Raw genomic sequence first — 21935 nt, forward strand, 5'->3', positions numbered from 1 at the left:
CTGCCCCCCACTCAAAACACCAGAAAGGCTCATTGTCTTCAGCCTCGACATGGACATCTTCATCTCCAGCACCACCTTTGACACCGTCCCAACCATCTCTCTCCACATCTACCTCAACATCAAGCTGACCATCAGTTTTGGTGCAGCCTCAGCAACATTGCCTGCTCTGACACCGGATGTCTTCCGAACACTGTCCCCTTCAACTATTCATGCTGTTCGTTCCCATTCATCCTTCTCTTTGCTGAAGGTGATTGAAGTGGCTTCCATGGTTCCACTCTTGACACCATCCTTGATGCTGACACCAGTCCCAACATCGATCTCTGTACCCATGCCGAAATGTGCATCGGTCGGGATCCAAGCCTCAACATCAACTCCTTTACTGACCTTGACCAAGCACATGTTGCCCAAGCTCACACCTGCTCCTTCAACTGCTTTCTTGACACCTGTCTTAGGGTCACACTTGTCGGTGTCAAAGGACTTTCCTCTCTTCTATGACACTGACTCCATCCTGGCTTGTCCAATGACAACCCTGTCTGGTTTCACCTTGAAGGGGTTTTCCCTCCAAGGTCTCGGTGGTGATGATGTGGCTAGCTCTGATGCCTTGCAGATTCCTAAGATTTGGGGAACTCACTGCTCTCAATCTCATCTTCCTGCTCAACCCTGGAAGGAACTAACACCCCACCCATGCTCCTTATCACAGGCAGCTGGACTATTGGAGCTCCCCTGGACCTGGTCCTCCTGGTCCTCAGGAGACTGGGGAGATTTAAAGACTCTCTCCATATGCCTTCCATGTCTCTGCCATATGATTATGAAGAGTTCTGACTTTGGAATCTCAAGAGACTCTAATATACCACTACTTTTCAAGATGCACCTGTGCTTCCTCACTCATCATCCTTCAAGCATCCACTGGACCCCCATCCTGTGCTACTACCACCTTTGACACAGTCTCCTCGTCCTCCACCTTTGGACTCTCCCCGTCCAACCTCTCTTGTCAAGCTACCTACCCCCTCCACAAACACTGCAGGGTCACCTACACTTCTGGAAAAGCATTTCTCTGATGATGAGTACACCTCTTCTGACTCCAACACTGAATCCATACATACGGAGAAGCTGTTGGACCTTCCCCAGATAATAATGTACCTAATAATCCATCTAACTCTCTTGCTGAGGAGACCAAATCATACTGCATCCAGATAGCTGAAATGGCTAAAATGCTTGGCTTGGAACTCAAATCCCCCGCCCCAGCTGCTAAGGACGCGGTCTTTAATTTTATTGCCTCTGCTACAACTTCCCAGCCCACAGCATTTCCCATGCTACCCATTCTAATTAATTCAGCAAAATCTGCTTGGGATGCTTCATCTACTGCCACATCTACCTCCAAGCGACTTGAAAATTTCTACAGATTACAGAAAGGTGATTATAAGTTTTTATTTAAGCACTCTCCACCTAATTCACTTGTGTACTGAGAAGCAAATAATCCATGCTGAAAGCATTCTGCTCCGACTGACAAAGAAGGCAGAAAGCTAGATTCCGTTGGCTGGAAAATTTATTAGTCCTCATTCCTCTCAATGAAAATAGCCAACTATCTGGCCTGCATGGCTAAGTTCCATTACTCAGTATGCAAAGAGTTCAAAGCTGACCTGAAAGATGTTCTCGAAACAATCCAAGTTCAATTCAGAGAACTACTGTCAAATTAGAAGGATATTGCATGCCAAAGCTTAAGTGCCATCAAACACATTGTGGAAATGGAATCCCACACCTTGGCTAGCACCAACTCTCTAAGGCACCACGCCTGAGTCCATTTGTCTTCTCTGCAACCTGATATGCAAGACAAGAGTGAAGATCTTCCCGTTGATGAAGAAGACCTCTTCAATTCTCAGACAGATGAAACCATGGAACATTTTTTTAAAGTTCACAGCTAAAACCTTCATATGATCCTCCTCTAATCTGCAATCCTACTCCCAGTGGTTTAAGAGATTCAACAGACCCAGATACCAATACAACTGGTCTGACTAAAGAGATAATAGGAAGTCCTTCCCATATTCCCAAAAGCATTCTTTCCCTTAAAGGAGTAGGCTGCAACAAAAAGCCTAGCATTGGGATCCAACCAAGCAGAGTCTTTGACTCCCAGATTGCCCTGTCAGTTGGGTCATATCATCTCCACTGACTGGACCATAGAATTCCATAACACTCACCCCTTCTTCAGGATAAAACACACACACCCCACAACTCCTATTCTTCTAATAGAAATTCAAGAACTGTTGTCCAAAGAGGCAATAAAGCCAGTTTCAGAGAAGGACCAATTGGCAGGGTTCTATTCCAGGTATTTCCAGGTATCCAAAATGGATGGTGGTCTCCGACTCATACTAGATCTCTGTTCCCTCAGTGACTTCATCCACACGAAACAATTTCAGATGCTCACACTCCAACAATTCCTTCCTCTTTCAGCGGGAGAGAAATGGCTTGCCACGCGGGACATTAAAGACACCTACTTCCTCATGGAGATCGAGCCAAAGCACAGGAAATATCTATGCTTCACCATGGGGGACGATGTCTACCAGGACACAGTCTTCCCATTCAGCCTCTCTACGGCCCCGCATGTTTTTACCAAATGTATGAACGCAGTCATTGTCCACCTCAGAATGGAAGGAGTCTCAATTTTCCTGTAGCTAGATGATTGTTTGATTACCTCTCCAGAAAAGGTGCTTCTCACCAATCACATCCAGATGATACTCTCTTAGAGGATCTGGGAGTCCAAGTGAATTTGAAGAAAACCATTCATGCCTAGCTGAAAAGCCTGACTTGTATAGGCACCACCCTAGATGCAAGTGCAAAGTGTGCTTATCTTCCAAAGGAGCAATGTCTTGCTCTACTGCATATGATCCACTTCTTCGTTCAGACCCACCCAGGAGAAGCAGGCAATCCAACACATCTTGGGCCTCCAGGCAATTTGCTCTGCAACAGTTCTCTATGCCAAGCTCTGCATGTGTTGACTCCGGTTGTGTCTACTCTCACAGTTCCACCCAAATGGGAACAGCCAACTCATGCAACTACTGCTGCCACAAGCCATCCAAACTCCCTGTTTTGGTAGACTGTGCTGGAAAATCCCAGCTGGAAAAATTATGTTGCTTCATGTTTCTGTACTGGTCAAAGACTGTAATAAAATTTATCTATCTGCTAGAAAACCTAATAATGAGCATTCTATTCTCCTATCCCCACTCTAAGTACAGATGTCTCCTTGAAGGCATGAGGTGCTCACTGTGCAGGGCTTCATACACAAGACCTTTGGAGCCACCAACAGTCATTCCTCCACAAACATTTCCAGAACTCTTCACTGTTCTCCTGGCCCTGAAAACTTTTATATCGATTCTGGGTGGCATGACAGTCCAAGGCCTGCTGGACAACATGACCACAATCACATATATCAATCTCCAGGGTGGCACAGTATCAAAATCCCTCTGCAACACATCTATTCAGTTCTGGAACTGGTAAATAAACAATAAAATCTATCCACTAACCCTTCACATAAAGGGCACCAACAACACGTTGGCAGAAAGTCTCAGCAAAGAAACAAACTTCTCTTGCCAACAGGAATGGGAGATCAATGAAGACATCCTCTCCAATCTTCTCCTCCACTGGGGGACTCCCCAAGTGGACCTCTTAATAACCCAACACAACAAAAAATGTGTCCTCTTTTGCTTGAGAGTGGCAAAAGGTGAAGGGTCCCTGACGGATGCCTTTCAAATCCCCTGGACCACACATCTGTTCTGCCTCTTCCCACTATTCCCTATTCTGTCTTGTGTCCCCAGAAAAATCCTACAGCACAAGGCAAAATGCATATTACTCACACCATGGAGACCAAGGCAGCCCTCTTATGACTAACTCAGGGCTTCCATCACCACCTCCACCAGCACTCAGATCTTCCTTCCAGAATGGGGGCTCCATCATAGCCTCTGGAAACTGAACATGATAGCCTGGAGGTTGAATTTTTTGATCAAATCTTGTTCCATGAGTGGAAAGCCTCCACCAGACATAACTATTCCTGTAAATGGAAGAGGTTCATCAGCTATGGAAAATCTAAATGCTTTGAACCTATTTATTTATTTGATTTATATACTGCCTTTCAAAAAATGGCTCAGGGCGGTTCACAACATGATAAATATTGCTGCTTGCATCCTCCAAGTCCTCCTATACTTGATTTCCCTGAAACATACTGGCCTTTCCAACTAATCCATAAAAGTCCATATGTCCACCTTGTCTTCAAACACTCAGGATGGTACTTTGGAAACAACAATTCATATAGAATGTGGCAGCCAGACCTGTCTCTGGAACAACCCGAAGGGACCATATAACACCGATTTTAAAATAATTGCACTGGCTGCCGACATATTTCTGAGCGAAACATGAAGTGCTGGTTATTATGAATTAAATGCACTAAAATAAATAAATATTACCTATAAAGCCCTCAGTGGCTTGGGTCCAGGGTACTTAAGAGACCTCCTTCTTTGTCATGTATGCTGCTGCCTATTAAGATCCCCTGGAGAGGTCTGGTTAAGTTGCCCCAGGCTTGTTTGGTGGGGACTGGACTGAACATTCTCTCTAGCTGCTCCAGGGCTTTGGAATATACTCTCTGTTCAGCATAAGAGCATCTCTATCTCTGATTGCTTTTAGAAAGACCCTCAAGACACTCCTGTTTTATGTTTTACATACTGTACACCTTATATATCAAGTGGTATATAAATATGATGAATGAATAAATAATATTTATTTCAAAATGAAATGTTCCAGGAATAATGAAAATCATCTATTTTGCTTGTTTTTTTCTCTTCCCTCAAAAGAAAATTGTTTCTCATTGTAATAAACAGGTGCATACCAGATCAAATAACTTGTAAGAAGCTTAAATGAATTCCTGAAAGGTTTGTTTTAAAAAAGAAAAGAAAAATCATCACTTTGTAATTTACACAAAGAAAATAATGAATGTTATGAAATCTAAGAATATCTCTTATCAATGGTCAGAGAGAATTAGTGAATTAATGACAGAGAAAGAATGTCATTTCTTAGCCACCTTTTGTGACAGTGGTACCCTTATGTTATCTCTAGGGTGAAATGAACAGTAGTAAATCAGAAGTATATCCTGAACATTCAAGCACACTGTTGTCTTACCTTCCTAAAATTGATGCAAGATATAAGGATTTTCTATCTGCTCATTTCAAGGGTGTAATCCCCACCATTGTTAGAACATTAGTTCTTTAATAGCCTTTCCACAATATTTGTCTGATGATTCCTGATCGCTGACCACAAATCCACTATAATAGGTGGGTTTTAAACGACCCAGCGTAACCTCTCATGTTAAAGGATGAACTGACTTAAGACAGATCAATAACTTCAAACATCACAAATTCTATGGAAATTTTTGTTTGTCATGTGGGCAATTTTACCGCTGCTTGTATTTGTGCTGACATTGCATCTGATTTAAATGCCAGTACTGCCATACTCTTTACTTTAAAAAACAAACACCTTAACTGTGCTAATAGGAAAGCTATTTTATTTATTTCTTAATTTTATATCCTGCCTTTCTTCCCTCATGGAAATCAAGGTAGTGGACATGAAGTTCCCAAGAAGACACCCATCCAGCCACTGACAAGACATACCTGTCTAGTTTCATATAGGTGCCTATATTCTATCATGTGACCTCAGATTAGGGATATGTATGAGTTGGTTCAGTACTTCCTCTGGAAAGTGGTGGGGAGTGGTTCCCTTAAAAGCAGGTAAGAAGCTCCTTACCTGCTTGTCCTCACCCCACTGCTTTTCCGCCGGCATTGCCTGCTCTCCTAATGACTGTGTGGGGCTACAGCGCTGTTCCCTACAGCCTCTGCCCAGCGTTGGCATGCACATGACCAGTGCACGTGTGTATGAACGGCTCGTTCACATCCCTACCTCAGATCAAAGCCTGGGGACACTTGTAAGAAGAACAATGGTCACACATATCTGAAGCACTACCCCTTAACAGAGAATAGTTATATGCCAAGAACCATTTGTTAACATAATTACTTGAATTATCCTCCCGCTGGAAACAAGAGACAATATTGTGCTCTCATATAGTATTACAATCCATGCTCTGTTAGCAATTTGATTTGCTTTCCAGAAATTCATGTTCCTTTGCATAGCAAAAATATTCAAGGGAAAAGTAGCATGAAACATATTCCAGAAAATTTTAATTCTATGGGCCTCCATCATAAAATCATGTTGTTTCGTTATAGACTAATTAATCTCAAATAACGATTGCTTGCCTTTTCTGTACATGTTAATGTTGGTAATGAGATCTTTATTCCACACATAATCATTTCCTGAAAGATTAGGAAAACAAACCTACCTTTTATCTGAGTTTATTCAAAATAATGGCTAGGGAACATTAAGTTTTCTTACTGTAATGCTCTTGATGGCATCCTTTAGAGCTATACTGCAGCTGATATTGCATATATGCATAATGATAGTAAAAGTGAACCAGACACAATACAGTTAAGAAACCATTAACCTGGACCTCTGAGAGAACTAAATAGGATTCTGGAATGAGTACCAATTTAGGGTTAGTCTGCATACCACAAGTATACTTTTTAAGCTAGTTTGATGAAAAATAGTGCTGAAAAGGTGCAAGAAGGATGATATTAATAAGATAAAAATGTAAAAGGCTTTTCTTTCACATTGTGCATATGAGAAATGTGTGCTGTTTGTGAAAGGAACTATATTTGAAATAAAAGGAACCAACCAATTTGTTTAGTATAGTACTTTTAAAGGTGAATTAAAAACAAGTAGTTCTGGTGAGAACTAATCTGCCTACTTTCCTTTCATGATCTCTATAACTGAACTAAATTTAGTCCGAATTGGTTAGGCAGTTCAAAAGCTGGCCTACGTGCTCCTCAAAACATTCACATATCCACCATCTTGAATTGGGGTGTATAACATCACCACTATGCCTCTGATGTGTCCCAATGTGTTCCTAAAAGCAGGGAAGTAACTTGCCTAGGGAGCAAGAGGTTGCTGATTTGAAACCCCGCTGGTAAGTTTCCCAGACTTTGGGAAACACCTATATAGGGCAGCAGCGATATAAGAAGATACCAAAAGGCATCATCTCATACTGCACTGGAGATGGCAATGGTAAATCCCTCCTGTATTTTACCAAAGACAACCACAGGGCTCTGTGGTCGCCAGGAGTTGACACAACTTTAATGTGTTCCTAAAACTGTAAGAAGCAAAATAGAAAAAGCATTGACGCTTTTGAACTTTGGTGCTAGAGAAGACTTTTGAGGATACCATGGACAGCCAAGAGAGCAAACAAATAGATCATAGAACAAATCAGTCCAGAATTTTCACTCGAGGCACAAATAACTAGGCTCAAACTATCATACTTGGGACACATTATGTGAAGATCCAGCTCCCTTGAGAAGTCCATAATGCTGGGGAAAGTTGAAGGTAAGAGAAGAGGACAACCAGCAGCAAGGTGGATGGACTCGATGACGACAGCAATGAATGCACCACTGAGGGACTTTAAAGGCCAAGTTGAAGACAGGTCATCCTAGAGAGAATCTATCTATGTGGTTGCTAAGAGTCGACACTGACTTGGTGGCACTTAAGCAATCAATCAACTGTACCAAATGTGATCCAAATCAGTTCCCACTTGCACCTCAGACATACGTCTGTCTGCCATTTTGAACCGGAATGGATGGAAGTGTCCCTTTGTGTCACTCACTACAACTGTATCAAATTTGGTCCAAATCGGTTAGGTGGTCAACAAGTTAGCCCACTTGCACCTCAAATGTTAATGTAACCACCATCTTGAATTGAGGAGGATAAAATAATCACAAATTATGCAATTGAGGTGTTCCTATGTGTCACTTACTACAAATGTACCAAATTTGGTAAAAATTGGTTAGCCAACTTGCACCTCAAATGTTAATGTGACCACCATCTTGAATCGAGTGGATGACATCATCACAAATAATGCCATTGAGGTGTCTGTGTCCCTACAACTATACCCATACACAGAGCCAGGTGATCCCATAAGCGTACTTTCCTTAAGTAGGCTAAAAATTAAATTATTTAATTCTGACAAAGTTTGATGAAAAGTGGCGCTTGATTGTGATATCATCTCTTCATAGTCAGATATCTAGGATGCATGAGTTTTTACAGCAATATAACACAATGAAAGTTCTGGAAGAACAAAAGCCTCTTTTCATCTCTCTCACACACACTCACACCCCTCTCTTTCAGTAGCTCTTTGAGGATGGAGAGAAGATCTCATAAGCAAGGGTCGCCTTTCAATAATGTTTACATCAGAATTAAACATTTTCTAGTAATTATTGTTTAATTTGTCTTTAAAAGCACTGAAGTTAAGGTTGATCACATGAGTAGCCTTACCCAGGTTTGCACAGCATTCATCTGTGGGCAGGGCTTCAGTTGCTATCATGTGGGGGGAAGACAGGAGTGATCCTGCTTCCCCCTTGGCCCTCCTCAGCTATGAGAAAATAGGCTGTGTATAGACCTTGTTGGCTCTTTTTATTTCAGATTTAGGGCAAAAGTTGGTCAGAGGAAGCATGACTAGCTCACATTTCTTGGTCTCACACAAAATGGGGAAATGTGACTATCTTTCATGGAGAAAATCATGCCATCCTAATGATGATGTGTTTTTTCTGAAACTCAGAAAATCGCATCATCATCACTGCTTAGTTTCTGCCAGGTTTCACCACTGTGTGAGACTGCATGCACTCATATTTGTAGGGTACTAGCCATAGACTGTAATGGCTATTATTTAGAGATGCCAGCATAGCACATATTTGAAATGTCAGGGAAATTAAATCACAGCCGGCTGAATTATAGGTCTATGAGCAGGTGCATCATTTCAGTCTATCTGTAGGTAGCATATTGAACACTGACATTAGAAATAATGGCAGCTCAGAATAATAATAAAAAAACCACCCAAGTCATTTTATTATCTAAATGGCATTTGGTTTTTATGAATTCTCAGATCATTGTAATCAATCTGACAGCTTGGCTTTTCAAGAGAGAAAGCTGTTAGCACTTGCTTTATGCAGGGTAATATTACAGAGATGAAACTTGTACTTTGGTCTTGCCTTGTCAAAGTGATGCTTTTTGTTTCTGAATGCACCCTATTCAGCTTGTAGCTTAAACCAGTGGGAATTTTCAATCTTGTAGTTCACTATCCATCCAGTGAATTGACAGAAAACTTAGAATGGTATAGCATACAAACAATGCCTCATGCTTTAATGAAAAGTATAGTATTTCAATTTAATATAAAGGATGACCTTTTTCTGAAGTTGCCTTTTTATACAAAAAGGAATGGCTTAGAAAAATGGATTGAAAATGACTTTAAAAAGCAAATATACTGGGGGAAATGTTGGCTATTTTTGTGGTCTACAAAAAACAAATTAATCTTTTTTTATATAAAAGTGCTCCAATGAGTGCCTTAGTTGCACTTATACTGATATTGAACTGAAACATTAATCTTGCCAGTCACTTTGTAAAAAAGATGCGTTTTGCTTGCAGTTATCTAGCCCCATTATTTTAATTCTCTGAATTCTTATCTTTCTTCTGCATAAGAAGCTAGAGAGGAAAATATGTATTACAGTAAACATCTTAAATTCTTCCTGTCACCAAGAATCTTGCATGATTCCCAACTCCTTATTTATTTATTTACTTATTTGATTTTGATACTGCCCTTCGAAAGTGGCTTTTAATTTTTACAATTAAAACAAAACCATTAAAACCAATAACAGTTAAAACAGAAATATAAACACTATCAATTAACAATTAAAACATCATAAAAAACAATTAAACAACCAGAACAATTTAAAAAAACCCTGAAAACCAGGTTATAGCATTAAAACAATTAGAACTAATTAAAAACCCTGGAAGGCCAGGCCAAACAGATAGGTTTTAAGGGCTCTCCTGAAGGTCAATAAAGAAGTCAGATTGTGGATTTTGCTGGGAATGCATTCCACAGCCCAGAAGCAACTACAGAGAAGGCCTGCCTCTTGAGTCGCCACCAAACGAACTGGTGGTAACTGGAGACGGACCTCCTTAGATGACCTTAACGTGCGGTGGGGCTCATGTAGAAGAAGGCGCTCCCTAAGATAACTTGAACCCAAGCCATTCAGCACTTTAAAGGTAATAACCAGCACTTTGTATTTTGCCCGGAAACATATCCGCAGCCTGTGTAACTGTTTCAAGACAGGCATCATATGGTCTCTCCCGGTTGCCCCAGAGACCAATCTGGCTGCTGCATTCTGAGCTAACTGAAGTTTCTGGACTACGTACAAAGGCAGCCCCACGTAGAGCGCATTGCAATAGACAAGCCGGGATGTTACCAGCTGATGCACCACTGTTTTGAGGTCATCCTCTTCAAGGAATGGGCGCAGCTGTCGAATCAGCTGAAGCGGATAGAAAAAACTCCTGGCCATGGTCTCCACCTGAGATATCAGGGTGAGGCCTGGGTCCAGGAGTACTCCCAAGCTGCTCACCTGCTCCTTATGGGGGAGTGTAACCCCATCCAGCACAGGGAAATCTAACACACCCCTCAGATTCTGTGTCCCCACAATGAGCACCTATGTCTTGCTTGGATTCAGCTTCAATTTATTCTCCCTCTTCCAGCCCATTACTGCCTGTAGGCAGGCATTTAGAGAATGAGTGCCATTTCCTGAAGATGAAAAGGAGACGTAGATTTGGGTGTCATCAGCATACTGATAACATCCAGCACCAACTCTCCTGATGACGTCACCCAGCGGTTTCATGTAGATATTAAAAAGCACTGGTTACAGAATGGAACCCTGAGGGACTCCATATAACAGCTCACATTTTGTGGAGCAACTGTCACTAAACTCCACCATCTAGAATCTACCCGAGAGATAGGAGCGGAACCACTGCAAGGCAGTGCCCCCTATCCCCAACTCCCCCAGGCGATCCAGATGGATTCCATAGTTGATGGTATTGAATGCTGCCGAGAGATCCAGAAGAACCAGCAGATTCACACTCCCTCTGTCGATTCCCCGGTAAAGGTCATCCATCAGGCCAAACAAGGCTGTCTCAACTCCATAGGCAGCTCTGAAGCCAGTTTGAAATGGGTCTAGATAATCAGTTTCCTCCAAGACTGCCTGGAGCTGGTTGGCCACCACCCTCTCGATCACCTTTCCCAGCCAAGGGAGATTGGAGATTGGCCTATAACTATCCATCTCTAAGGGGTCCAGGGAAGGCTTCTTTAAGAGTGGTCTAACCATTGCCTCCTTCAGACGAGGCACCCTACCCTCTCTCAGTGATGCATTAATGATATTAACTAGGCCACCTCCAATAATCTCCCTGCTGGATCAAAGCAGCCAAGTCAGGCAAAGATCCAGAGAAAAAGTGGTAGACCACAGCACCCCAAGCAGCTTGTCCACATCCTCAGGAGTCACAGATTGAAACTGATCCAATCTAATACTGCAAGAGGGATTGCTGGACACCTCCTCCATAGACCTTACAGAGATAGTGGAGTCCAAGTCAGCCCGAATACAGGAGATCTTATTCACAAAGAACTAATTAAAGGCATCACAGCAGAGCAATTCCGAGGACTGATTGGAAGTAGAAGGAGCAGAAACTAAACTCCTCACAACCCGGGATAGCTCTGCTGAGCGTGAACCTGCAGCCGCAATGCACGCAAACCAGAATCTCTTTTTTGCTGCGTGCACCGCCACCGCATAAGTCCTCAAATGGGTCACATGCTGCATCCTGTCAAATTAAAACCAAGTTCTCCTCCACTTGCACTCTAGTCGCCTACCCAACCGCTTCAGCCCACGCAACTCCTCAGTATACCAAGGGGCCATTTTTGAAGCAGGCCGGAAGGGACGCTTGGGAGCAATCATGTCTACTGTCCTGTTGAGTTCCCTCTTCCAGGTTCCCACTAGGGCATTAACAGAATCACCGGCAGCACCAACATCAAAATCCTCCAAGGCCTTTTGAAATCCTTTTGAAATCCAGCAGCCTTTTTGGATGGACCATCCTAATAGATCCAACACTCCTGCAGGGGTGGATTGTGGCTGTGAGACCAACCTTAACCAGGTAGTGGTCCGTCCATGACCATGGGGAAACCACCGGATCCCTTACCCACGGAACACCCCCCTGATCCAAACAAAAGACCAAATCGAGTGCATGGCTGGCAACATGAGTTGGTTCAGAAATTAATTGGGATAGGCCCACTGATCTCTATCAGCTCAGTTAGCGAGTCAGTTGGGCGGCGGGGTAGACGGTACACCAACAGAATCCCCAATCTATCCCTTGTTCCCAGCCTCAAAAATATGCACTCAATATAAGTCAACTGTCTCAGGGGCCTTGGTAAGGTAAATGGTATTCTTATGGACCACAGCCACTCCCCCCCACCCACTTCTCCTAACCTTCTCCACAACAGAGTAACCTGGTGGGAGAAGCTGAGCCCACACTAGACCACTTGCTTCCCTCAACCAGGTCTCAGTTAAATATGCCAGGTCAGCTCCCTCATCCACGATCAAATTGTGGACAATCTCGGTCTTATTCTGAACTGACCTGGCATTGTAGAGGAGCAAGGCCAGACTCAGCAATGGCCAGACTCTGTGGGTTGTTGGAGCTGCTCCCCAAGGCCTGAGAGTTGACAAAGCAGTTGGAAGTGGAAACAATTACTAAATTACTGATTTCCCTTCCCCTGTAATGGCCAGCTGCTCTGCCAGCACCAATTCTTCTATTCCCCACCACTATAGTAATAGTTGTGCCAGAACTGCTGGGTGCACCCCCAGCACCATCCCACTCAAGAGAGCCCAAACACATATCCGCAAAAGGCCTGGCCTGGCCTGGTCCAACCAAACCCCCCAGCCCCCAACCCCCAAGGCCGGCTACCTACAGGCGGCCCAACAGATACACCTTTGTTGAGCCTCTCTGCTTTTAAGCCTACAAGCCCTGACATCCATTTGTCTCACAACCAGGGCAAGAGACAGGTGGAATAACTTAGCAATCTGGGAGGCTGGCAACCAGCCAGCTGGAACTTGGCAGCTGACAAGCAGGCTGCACTCCATCTGTGGGGAAATGTCCACAGGAAGCAGAGGGGCTAGATGTTAAGTCCTGGCAGGCAGATAGAATAGCCCTATCTGCCTGTACCCCCTGTTACCTTCCCAATTTAAAATGTCTTCTCTCTTAGCATATCTCTTCTGGGGCTATTACAACATGTATGATTTTATCCATACTGTTATGCCATGTGTGGTTCACAGACACATTTAAGTGCTGATTTTGACAATCACTTTTTGCTCCCAGCTCATCAAATTTAGACATCTGGCAGCAGTACTGGGGGAAGGTAGCCACACTATGCTGAACTACTCACCTTCCATTAAAAGGGGTGTGATTTTTTTGGTTGCATTTGAGATGTTTTCCATTACATTTGAACATGCACCTCTGCCTAAAATAATTACCCATCAGGAGGCTTGTTCCCATAACTTGTGACAGGGTAGGAGAAGCACCCAGCCTGAGTTGGACCGCCAGGTGAACTCCTGATTTTTAGTCATGTTCTTTCCAGTGTTAAGGTAGGAGAATGATCATGTGTGAGGTGTCAGCTGGGGTAAGTTGAACACGTGCCCTACTCAAATTCTGTCACTAGCTTTTTATTTAGGTAGGAGGAAAAGCTGTCCTATAGCTGCTGCCTTGCACACAATCATTCTACCCACCATCTACCTTAATGTTTGCAAGCACACAACGAAAAATGAGGAGTATGTCCAGTTTTCCTACACAGGCTGGGCACTTCTCCTATCCTGTTGATGGTCATGTGTGTTGGGAATTCTGTCTGGTAAGAGATACCCTTCTATTACAGTAGAGTGCACAGAGGCAAAACACAGCAGAGTCTGCCTAGGCATGTGTGTATGCTGAGAGTAAAAGAAACTTGGAGCCAGTTCATAGTTTCAAATCAATATAAGGAGTCTTTATTGGTGAACTCCATTCTAGATAGTAAAGTGGAGAGATGGGATCTCTAATCTAGCTAGCTAGCTGGATGCAGAGGGATGGTTTCTGCATCTCTGCACACATGGTACAGGGAGAGAGAAGTGTGTGCGTTGCAAGGAAGAAGAAAAGGGAAAGAGGAAGTGGCAAGGCAGGCAGTCCTTAAGAATAGCAATCTACATATCAAAGGGATAGTGTCAGAGCAGTAGAGAAGGGATGACCAATGTTTTGATCCCTCTAGCCCTCTGACTCACTAATCTGTCTCCTTCTATCACTGAGGCATGAGCCAGCGCAGAGTCCTTCAATTCCAACAATGTGAACAAGCCAATTGTTAGACATATGAAAGAAAGTATAATTAGCCATTTATAATCATTCCTAGCTGCAACTGGCAGTGGCAAGACTCATAGGGATGGGACCTACCTTGCTGCCCAGTTTCTAAGTTGCAAGGGGTGTGTGCAATCTGAAAATATATATAATGCATATATATTTTATGTTTTTATAGCCTTGTTAAGCATGGTGATGCCTGCTTCAAGCCAGATGAATGCCCATGTTCTTGGAAAGGAAAGGAGTACTTCCCCGGGGAAAAAGTAATTTCTTCCTGCCATACCTGGTGAGTGGTAATCCCATCACTTTATGACTTGTATAATGCTTTTATGGTTCTGAATTGCTGCTTAAGTATATATTCTGGCATTTCAATTGCTTTTATTTTTCATGAGTTGGATTTTATTGGTATCTAAAAATAGTTTTCAGATGGCTGACTAATGGTTTTGAAAAATGATGGACAGCAAGAACTGGCCTTTCCAACTAATCCATAAAAGAACTGGAATATTCATTAGTGGTTCAATCAGTTCATGATGGTTTAAGAAACTAACCCTCTTCCCCACTTTGCAAACATACTTTTTAAACCCCACAGGAGTAAAGCCAGTTGGGTTATTTAGAATGGGGAAACAGCTAAACACTCCCTCTTTCCCTCTGATTCTCCATTCTGTAGTCTGCCCCTAAGAAAACGAAAACAATATTTCAGTATATATCCTAGTCACCTTTAATTTGATTTCTTTGATCAAAATATTTTTTGTCTTTATCTTTTTAATATTTCAGACTGAAACCAGTTTTTTTGAGTCATAAGCAAATTCTCTAGTAGTATCATTTGATGAACAATGCGTTGTGAATTGGGCCTCCACTTTTCCCTGTGGTCAGTGCTTCTATAGCCTTTCTTAAGAAACATTCCATAATTATAATACTGTCTTGCAGGACCAGTTTTCTTCCACATTTATCCTCAGTGCACAGCTGAAATGTTACTGTTTCCATATATAATACGTAATTGTGTAACTGCTGAAATACAAGAAGCAACATCCCATCTTATAGTTCTTCTTCCCATTATCTAGGCTGTAAGGAAAGGTATTATTGAGTTTTGCAACCACAGCAAAGGTCAGACATCAAGGCTGTAGTTTGCTACTTAATAGTCAGCTTCTTTATTTTCTCATCTGACTCCTTTTACTCAGTTGGGCCTGTACAGCTATACAGAGCCTAAAGTAATTCAGGCTGGACCAGTCAGCACTAGTCAATGCCTTGTCTGGATGTCTTTGCCCACTCCAGCCTTGTGCTGACTGACTGCCTCTGCCTCTTGTCAGGTCCTCAGTATCTGCTCTAGAAGACATTTGTAGCCCTTTGGCCGACTGATGAAGCGACTTACAAGCCATCTCTACTTGACAGGAAGGTAAAGTGACCCTGGGTTACCCCCCTTCTACCCAAGCCTTATACATTTGTAGCTTTCATTGCTTGCTTGCTAAAATAAAATAAAATATAAAATAAATTATTCCCCTGCAAAAACCAAAGAACTTCATCAAGGGCTTGCAATAATTCTGGATACCTTAGACCAAGGTTTCTTAACCTTGGGCCCCTAGATGTTGTTGGACTACAACTCCCATCATCCTCAGCCGCAAAGGCCATGTCTGGGGATGATGGGAGTTGTAGTCAAACAACATCTGGGGGCCCAAGGTTAAGAAACCCTGCCATAGACAGCTTTTACCTATTTCTGCTAAAGCAGAGAAGCATAAACTTTATCCTTATTCTAAAGTGCAAGGGAATAATTAGAATCATAGAGTTGGAGGGGCTCATAGGCCATCTAATCCAACCCTACATGAGGCAGGAAAAACTAGCACACCCCCAAAAGATGTCTGTGCAAAAGCTTATAGGGAGAAAGAACAAACAACCCCTTTTTGTAATTGGTTCAATTGTTGAACTACTCTTACCATTACTAAGTTTCTCCTAATATATTTATTTCATTGATTTAAAATACTTATACCCCACCCTTCCAGTACACTACTACTCGTTGTGGCTTACAACATCAACAAAACAAGTACAATGTAAAGTAAAAGCTTAATAAAGTTCAACAAATGGCTAGGCTAATACCACATTTTAAAATATAAAATTTTAAAGTTTCAAATTAAAAGTAATTAACAGAAAGCTAAAAAATGGGAACTAAAAAACCCTACCAGATATAAGCTGTATATAAAACATTTTTAAAGCCTCTTTAAAAACATGTGTTTTAAATTGTTTTTTTAAAACACTGAGGGAGAAAGCATGGCAAAGCTCTTTGGGGAGGGTGTTCCAAAGCTGAGGGGCCACAACTTAATCTCTGAGTCCCCGCCGACTGGATGTCTGCTAGTGGTGGGGCCATGATCAGGGCCTGAGATGCCGAACGGAGAGCCCTGCAGGTTCACATGGACAAATGTGGTCCAATAGGTATCCTGGCCCCTAGCTGTGTAGAGCTTTAAAAGTCAAGACCAGCACCTTGCATCTAGCCTGGAAATGGAAAGGTAACCAATGAAACATCTTGCATCCATGAGGTCCAGCAGCATTCTGGACCAGCTGAAGGTTTTGAACCATCTTCAATGGCAGCCTCACGCAGAGCTGCTGTTCAGCTGAAATCTACTTTCCTGTAACTTTTGCCCATTTGATCTAGTCCTGCCCTTAGAGCAGCTTTCTTCTATGTGATGGTCCTTCAGGTATTTGAAAAGTGTTATCATTGACTCCCCTTAGTTTCTTTTTTTCAGACTAAACATGCCCAGCTCTTCCAACCTTTCCTCATAGAGCTTGTTGTCCAGACCTCTGACCTCCTTGACAATGACCTCATTGTCCTCCTCTGAATTTATTCCAGTTAGGCTCTTAATATTTCCTTTTCTGTTCTTCTCAAGAAGTGAAGTTTTGCCATAGTATAAACTTCCAATCCTTGTCCACCAACATGTTAGATATCACCACCAAGCTCTGCTTGTAGAGAAAAGCTGAATATGTTTTAAAATATACTCATGGTAATTCTGGTAAAATGTGAATATATTTTGTTATTGATTACTGTTTCATGAAGTTCAATACTCTGGCTACTACGAAATGTTGTACAAGAGAACCTCGTTAATCGCAGGCTTCCCATCTGCAGTCGGGTAATAGACATTCGACCTTGGCATATGAGAAATGGGGGAAAGACAGACTTGCATATCCGGGAAGGATTCCCCTTTACAAGTAAAGGGCTTGGGTTAGAGTGGGGTGAGCGGAAAGGAGGCTGCATCTTATATTTAAAAAAATGTTGTGGGTGGCAGCAGAGGCAGCAGGATTGCATCAGAGGCTGTGCATGTTACCTTTGAAAATTTCCGCAGAGGCTGCAGCAACAGCAGAGATCGGATAGATCAATCGGGTGCATTTTGTCTTTTTAAATCACCGCAGAGGTGGTTGAGCAGCAGGGATCCTTCTCCCTCCAAGCCTCTCTTCAAACTGACTGCGGGTGCTGGTCTGGAGCCCATTTCATCTTATCCATCTTATTTATTTGTAATTTCTCTGTGTAAACCACCCTGAGCCATTTTTGGAAGAACGGTATGGAAATCGAATAAATATAAATAAATAAATAAAGTTCAAGCCTCTCTGAGCACGTTTGCTCAGCTGCCTCTGCGGCAATTTAGGAAGACAATATGCGCCCGCTGGATCTATCCAATCTTTTCTGTTGCTGCTGCCTCTGTGGCAATTTTCAAAGGTAAAATGCACTGCCCACACCACAATCCTGATGCCATCAGTGGCAATTTTTTCACCTGATTTTTGACCCTTTTTTGACCAATTTCTTTAAAAACAACAAAACCCCCAATTTTTGGCCCATTCCACCTCCTTTAGGAACCTGACCCCTGCAGTTCCATAACCCCAATGGCCCAGTATTCACGGTTTCAGGATGCACGGCACTAGCCAGGAATGGAACTCCCATGAATATTGAGGTTTTCCTGTATTACCAGCTTAGTATCACGTGGACAGGGGGAACATTGAATTTGTTCTTAACCAATCATTCTATTTGTTTAGCCGTAGCAAAAATATTTTTTGTTCTTAATTATTATGCTTTGAAGTCGTATGAGTGATTGAAATTGGACTCGTGTGTGTGTGGGTTTTTTTTTTTTTTTTAAGTTAGACAGGAACACTGGATTGGATCAAGAAAAATGAGCAGAACAATGCTTATGCATGCAACTTAGCAGCTGGAGCCCTCTTTGTTCCCCCCAAAGCAACTCCTGAGGGTTGGGGGGCTCCCCAGAATAGCATGAGTGGGATTCGGGGAGAAGGGGGAATCAGCCAGAATCTGTGGAGATACTTTATATAAGTGAATCTGCTCATACAATTGCCTCTGTACAATTTGACTGATTCCTCCTCCCCCTTCAGCCTCTCATGCCACACCCTATAGCAGGGATGGGGAACCTTGGCACTCCAGCTGTTTTTGGACTACAACTCCCATAATCCCCAGCCATAGAGGCCAATAGCTAGGGATTATGGGAATTGTAGGCCAACATCTGCAGGAGTGCCAAGGTTCCCCATCCCTGCCCTATAGTGTTCTGTAGCATGACTTGAACCTCAGGAGCAAGTTTTTCAGGAGCCGCCACAGGGAGGAGGGGTGGGAAAGTTTGCTTGCATGAGCATCTTTCTGCTCGTTTATCTCTGGATCCAATCTTATCTTGAATCTATTGCTTATCCTGATTTCCCCCTTCCCACTCTTGTTTAGCATATATTCTTGATGGCTTTTTTTAAACTTTCAAGTGACCTAATTTCTTTCCTGTTTTATGTTTTGGCTTTTCCCACTTCTTCATGTTAGTGTTAATGAGCACTATGATGTAAAGTAACTCGGGCTGGTCCAGCCAGCTGAAGCAAGTGGAAGTTGTAGTAACCCCTTCCCTGCCAAAGAGTAATCACTTATGTCACGACCTGGCTGACCCCTGGATCACCTCGGCAGGGAGGGAGAAAGCAGGCATACTGAAAGAGATTGTCCAGGACTGGACGGAGTGACGGGTTGTGCAGTCAGACAACCCTGCTTGAGCTGGATTGGGTTGGATTGGGTAAATCCAAGGACCTTGGGGCATTCTGGACAGCACTACCTACAAGTGTCTGCTGCTGTACCAGGGGCACTGCCTGCACCCACGATGAGCAGGTGAGCCTCCCAGGAGGGGAGGGCAAGGAGGGATTGTTTCCCACAACCAGCTACTGTGAGTGAGACAGTTGGCAGGAGGCAAGGAGAGAGCGCCCCCACCCCCAGGATCCCATTGCTCTTTGGATGGGTATGTCCATTGCTGTTTGGAAGGACTTTATCACCTCATTAACTTGACATCTACCCCCTGCTCTGGAAAAATTAATTGCCCTTCACCTGATAGGTGCTGTCATTGATGCTGCAATGGGAAGTACGGTTTTTAGAATACCTGTAGGGCTTCAACCTCTGACTTGTACTGGTGAAAAACAGAAACACAAACAGGAAGCCCCTTCCGATCAAGGACATCCTTGGCCAAGGGGTATCCAGGAACTATCTGTGCAACCCTTCTCATTCCTATTTTTCTCAGTTTACATGTCACAATCACATACCCACTATCTGCTCAAGTGGGCAAACAGCATTCTACGGCAGTGGCCCCCCATAGACAGTGTACCTGGCTATTGTTGCATGGGCAGCCAGATCTCCCTGCCAGCATCTATCAGTGGAGTGTAGGGCTGCTGACTGTGTGTTGGTAGCCATAGCATGATGTGCTGTAGTTTGAAGTATGGGTGGGAGTATGGATGTTGGGGCAGGTGTGGATGGGAGTGACAAATATGGATGATGTGGTGTGTTGCCGAGCAGAGTACAGCTGAGGGTGTTCTGGCTGCATGACCATGGAGTGCAGGCAAGAGGCTAGAGGATCAGCTGGCATGGTCTGCTCTGGGTGTCAGTGTCTGTGAGCAGCATTCAGGTAGGCAGGATCGGTGTGAGGTGCAGGTTCTCACAATCAAGTGGTCATGGTCAGTGTATCTAGCCAGATGACTAGTCTGAATCAAATCCTGGATTAAATATCCTGGTTAACACCACAGAATTTAGCCAGGATTCCCACAGTGCATGAGTTCTCACGATCATACTGAAGTCGGTCAACACTATTTATCCAGGATTAACATGGTCATGAGAACACGGCTTATATAAATTAAGGAGGTCAAGCTTCAGTGTGTGCTGTTTGGCCACTATTTCCAGTTCTTTACATTTCATTGAAATAAGGATTTGAACAACCTAAAAAATGCTGTCAATTTCACTTTGCAGTACCTAAGACAAGAACTACCATATCTGCGATAGGTATGTCTAATCTGGCTTAGTATTTAGTAGGCTGTTTGTTTGGCATTTATACCATACTGTGTTATTGCCTAGTATGTCATATAACATACAAATGTCAACATGATTCGTACGTTCTTTCCAAAGTGCACTGTCACCTTATCATTGCTGTCTGTTGTTGTTGCGTTCAGTCAAGTTCAGCAGTCTAATTCTACAATTTCTCTTGGGCACTGGAAGATTAGAACGGCACATGTGGAATGCCCATGCCTGAAGTTATTCCCCTATTCATTTCTATGAAAGAGGCAACTCTGAAAACTCACTTCATGGACATGGACCTACTTCATTCCCTGAAATGTGTGGATAGACTGCAAGAATCTAATGGCACATGCAAGAGCCTCATGTGTGAATTTGCGCACACTAGGACTCTTAGATTAGGACTGTGAATATCTTGAAATATGATATTTTAATGTATATGTTTTCATCTTATGAAATTAGGCAAATTGTTAATATGTGTCAGATTCTGGTTACCTTTGATACTATAACTATTGGCTATGCTTTTTTTTAGCATCTGCCGTCATGGGTCATTTGAATGCACTTTCCACCCTTGCCCATCAATGTGTACTACTTATGGAGATCGCCATTACAGAACATTTGACGGACTTTCTTTTGATTACATTGGAAATTGCAAGGTTTACCTGGTTAAGGTAAGACTGTTTTAAAAAACCTTATTATTACGGATTTCAACCTAGGTAAATCAGTTGCTATTAAAAATACAAAAGGTTTGCAAGTTGTCAGGAAAAAGCCCTCTTTTCTGACCGTAGTAAGTAGATCTGCTGGAAATTAAAATCCCTGTTTATATAGCAACATGCAGTATTTAATAAATCAAATAAATAAATCAAATAATAATAAATAAAATAAAATAAAATAAATCAAATAAATAAATAATAATAAAAATATTTAATACAATTGTTAATAACACCCATTAATAATTCAGGATACAATTAACATGTGTTTATGTCTTGGTGCTTGCAGTGGACCTTAACCATACTTAACTACATACTGAGGTAGTTCACAGGACCGGGCAGGCGGGGCAGCAGGAGGCTGTGGGGGAAGGCTGGTTGTACTCACCTTCCCCGCAGATGAGCGCTGGACTCTTGCTGGGAGTGTGGGACTACACTCCCAGATGATCTGCGCTGCATGCTGGAGTGCGGAGCTCCAGAGGCTGGGACAATACGTCCCAGCTTCCGGAGATTTCACAATGCATGATGTGACACACACAGTGCATTGAGGAATTCGCCCAGAAGACAGGTGCTCTGGGTGCCCATTTTGTTGTCCACTGGGGCTGAACATAGCCTCAGTG

General features: G+C 42.9%; 1 protein-coding gene across 1 annotated transcript in view; it reads left to right on the forward strand.

Annotated features, from left to right (window-relative positions):
• The window catches only part of OTOG (otogelin), a 174866-nt gene that overhangs the window by 43533 nt on the left and 109398 nt on the right, over window positions 1-21935 (forward strand). Inside the window, exons 22-23 of the mRNA XM_053245590.1 lie at window positions 14501-14608; window positions 21141-21279. Coding sequence (XP_053101565.1) covers window positions 14501-14608; window positions 21141-21279 — 247 coding nt within the window. The remainder of the gene's footprint in view (window positions 1-14500; window positions 14609-21140; window positions 21280-21935) is intronic.

Source organism: Hemicordylus capensis, chromosome 1 (genome assembly GCF_027244095.1).
Source record: "Hemicordylus capensis ecotype Gifberg chromosome 1, rHemCap1.1.pri, whole genome shotgun sequence".
Taxonomy (NCBI): Eukaryota; Metazoa; Chordata; class Lepidosauria; order Squamata; family Cordylidae; genus Hemicordylus; species Hemicordylus capensis.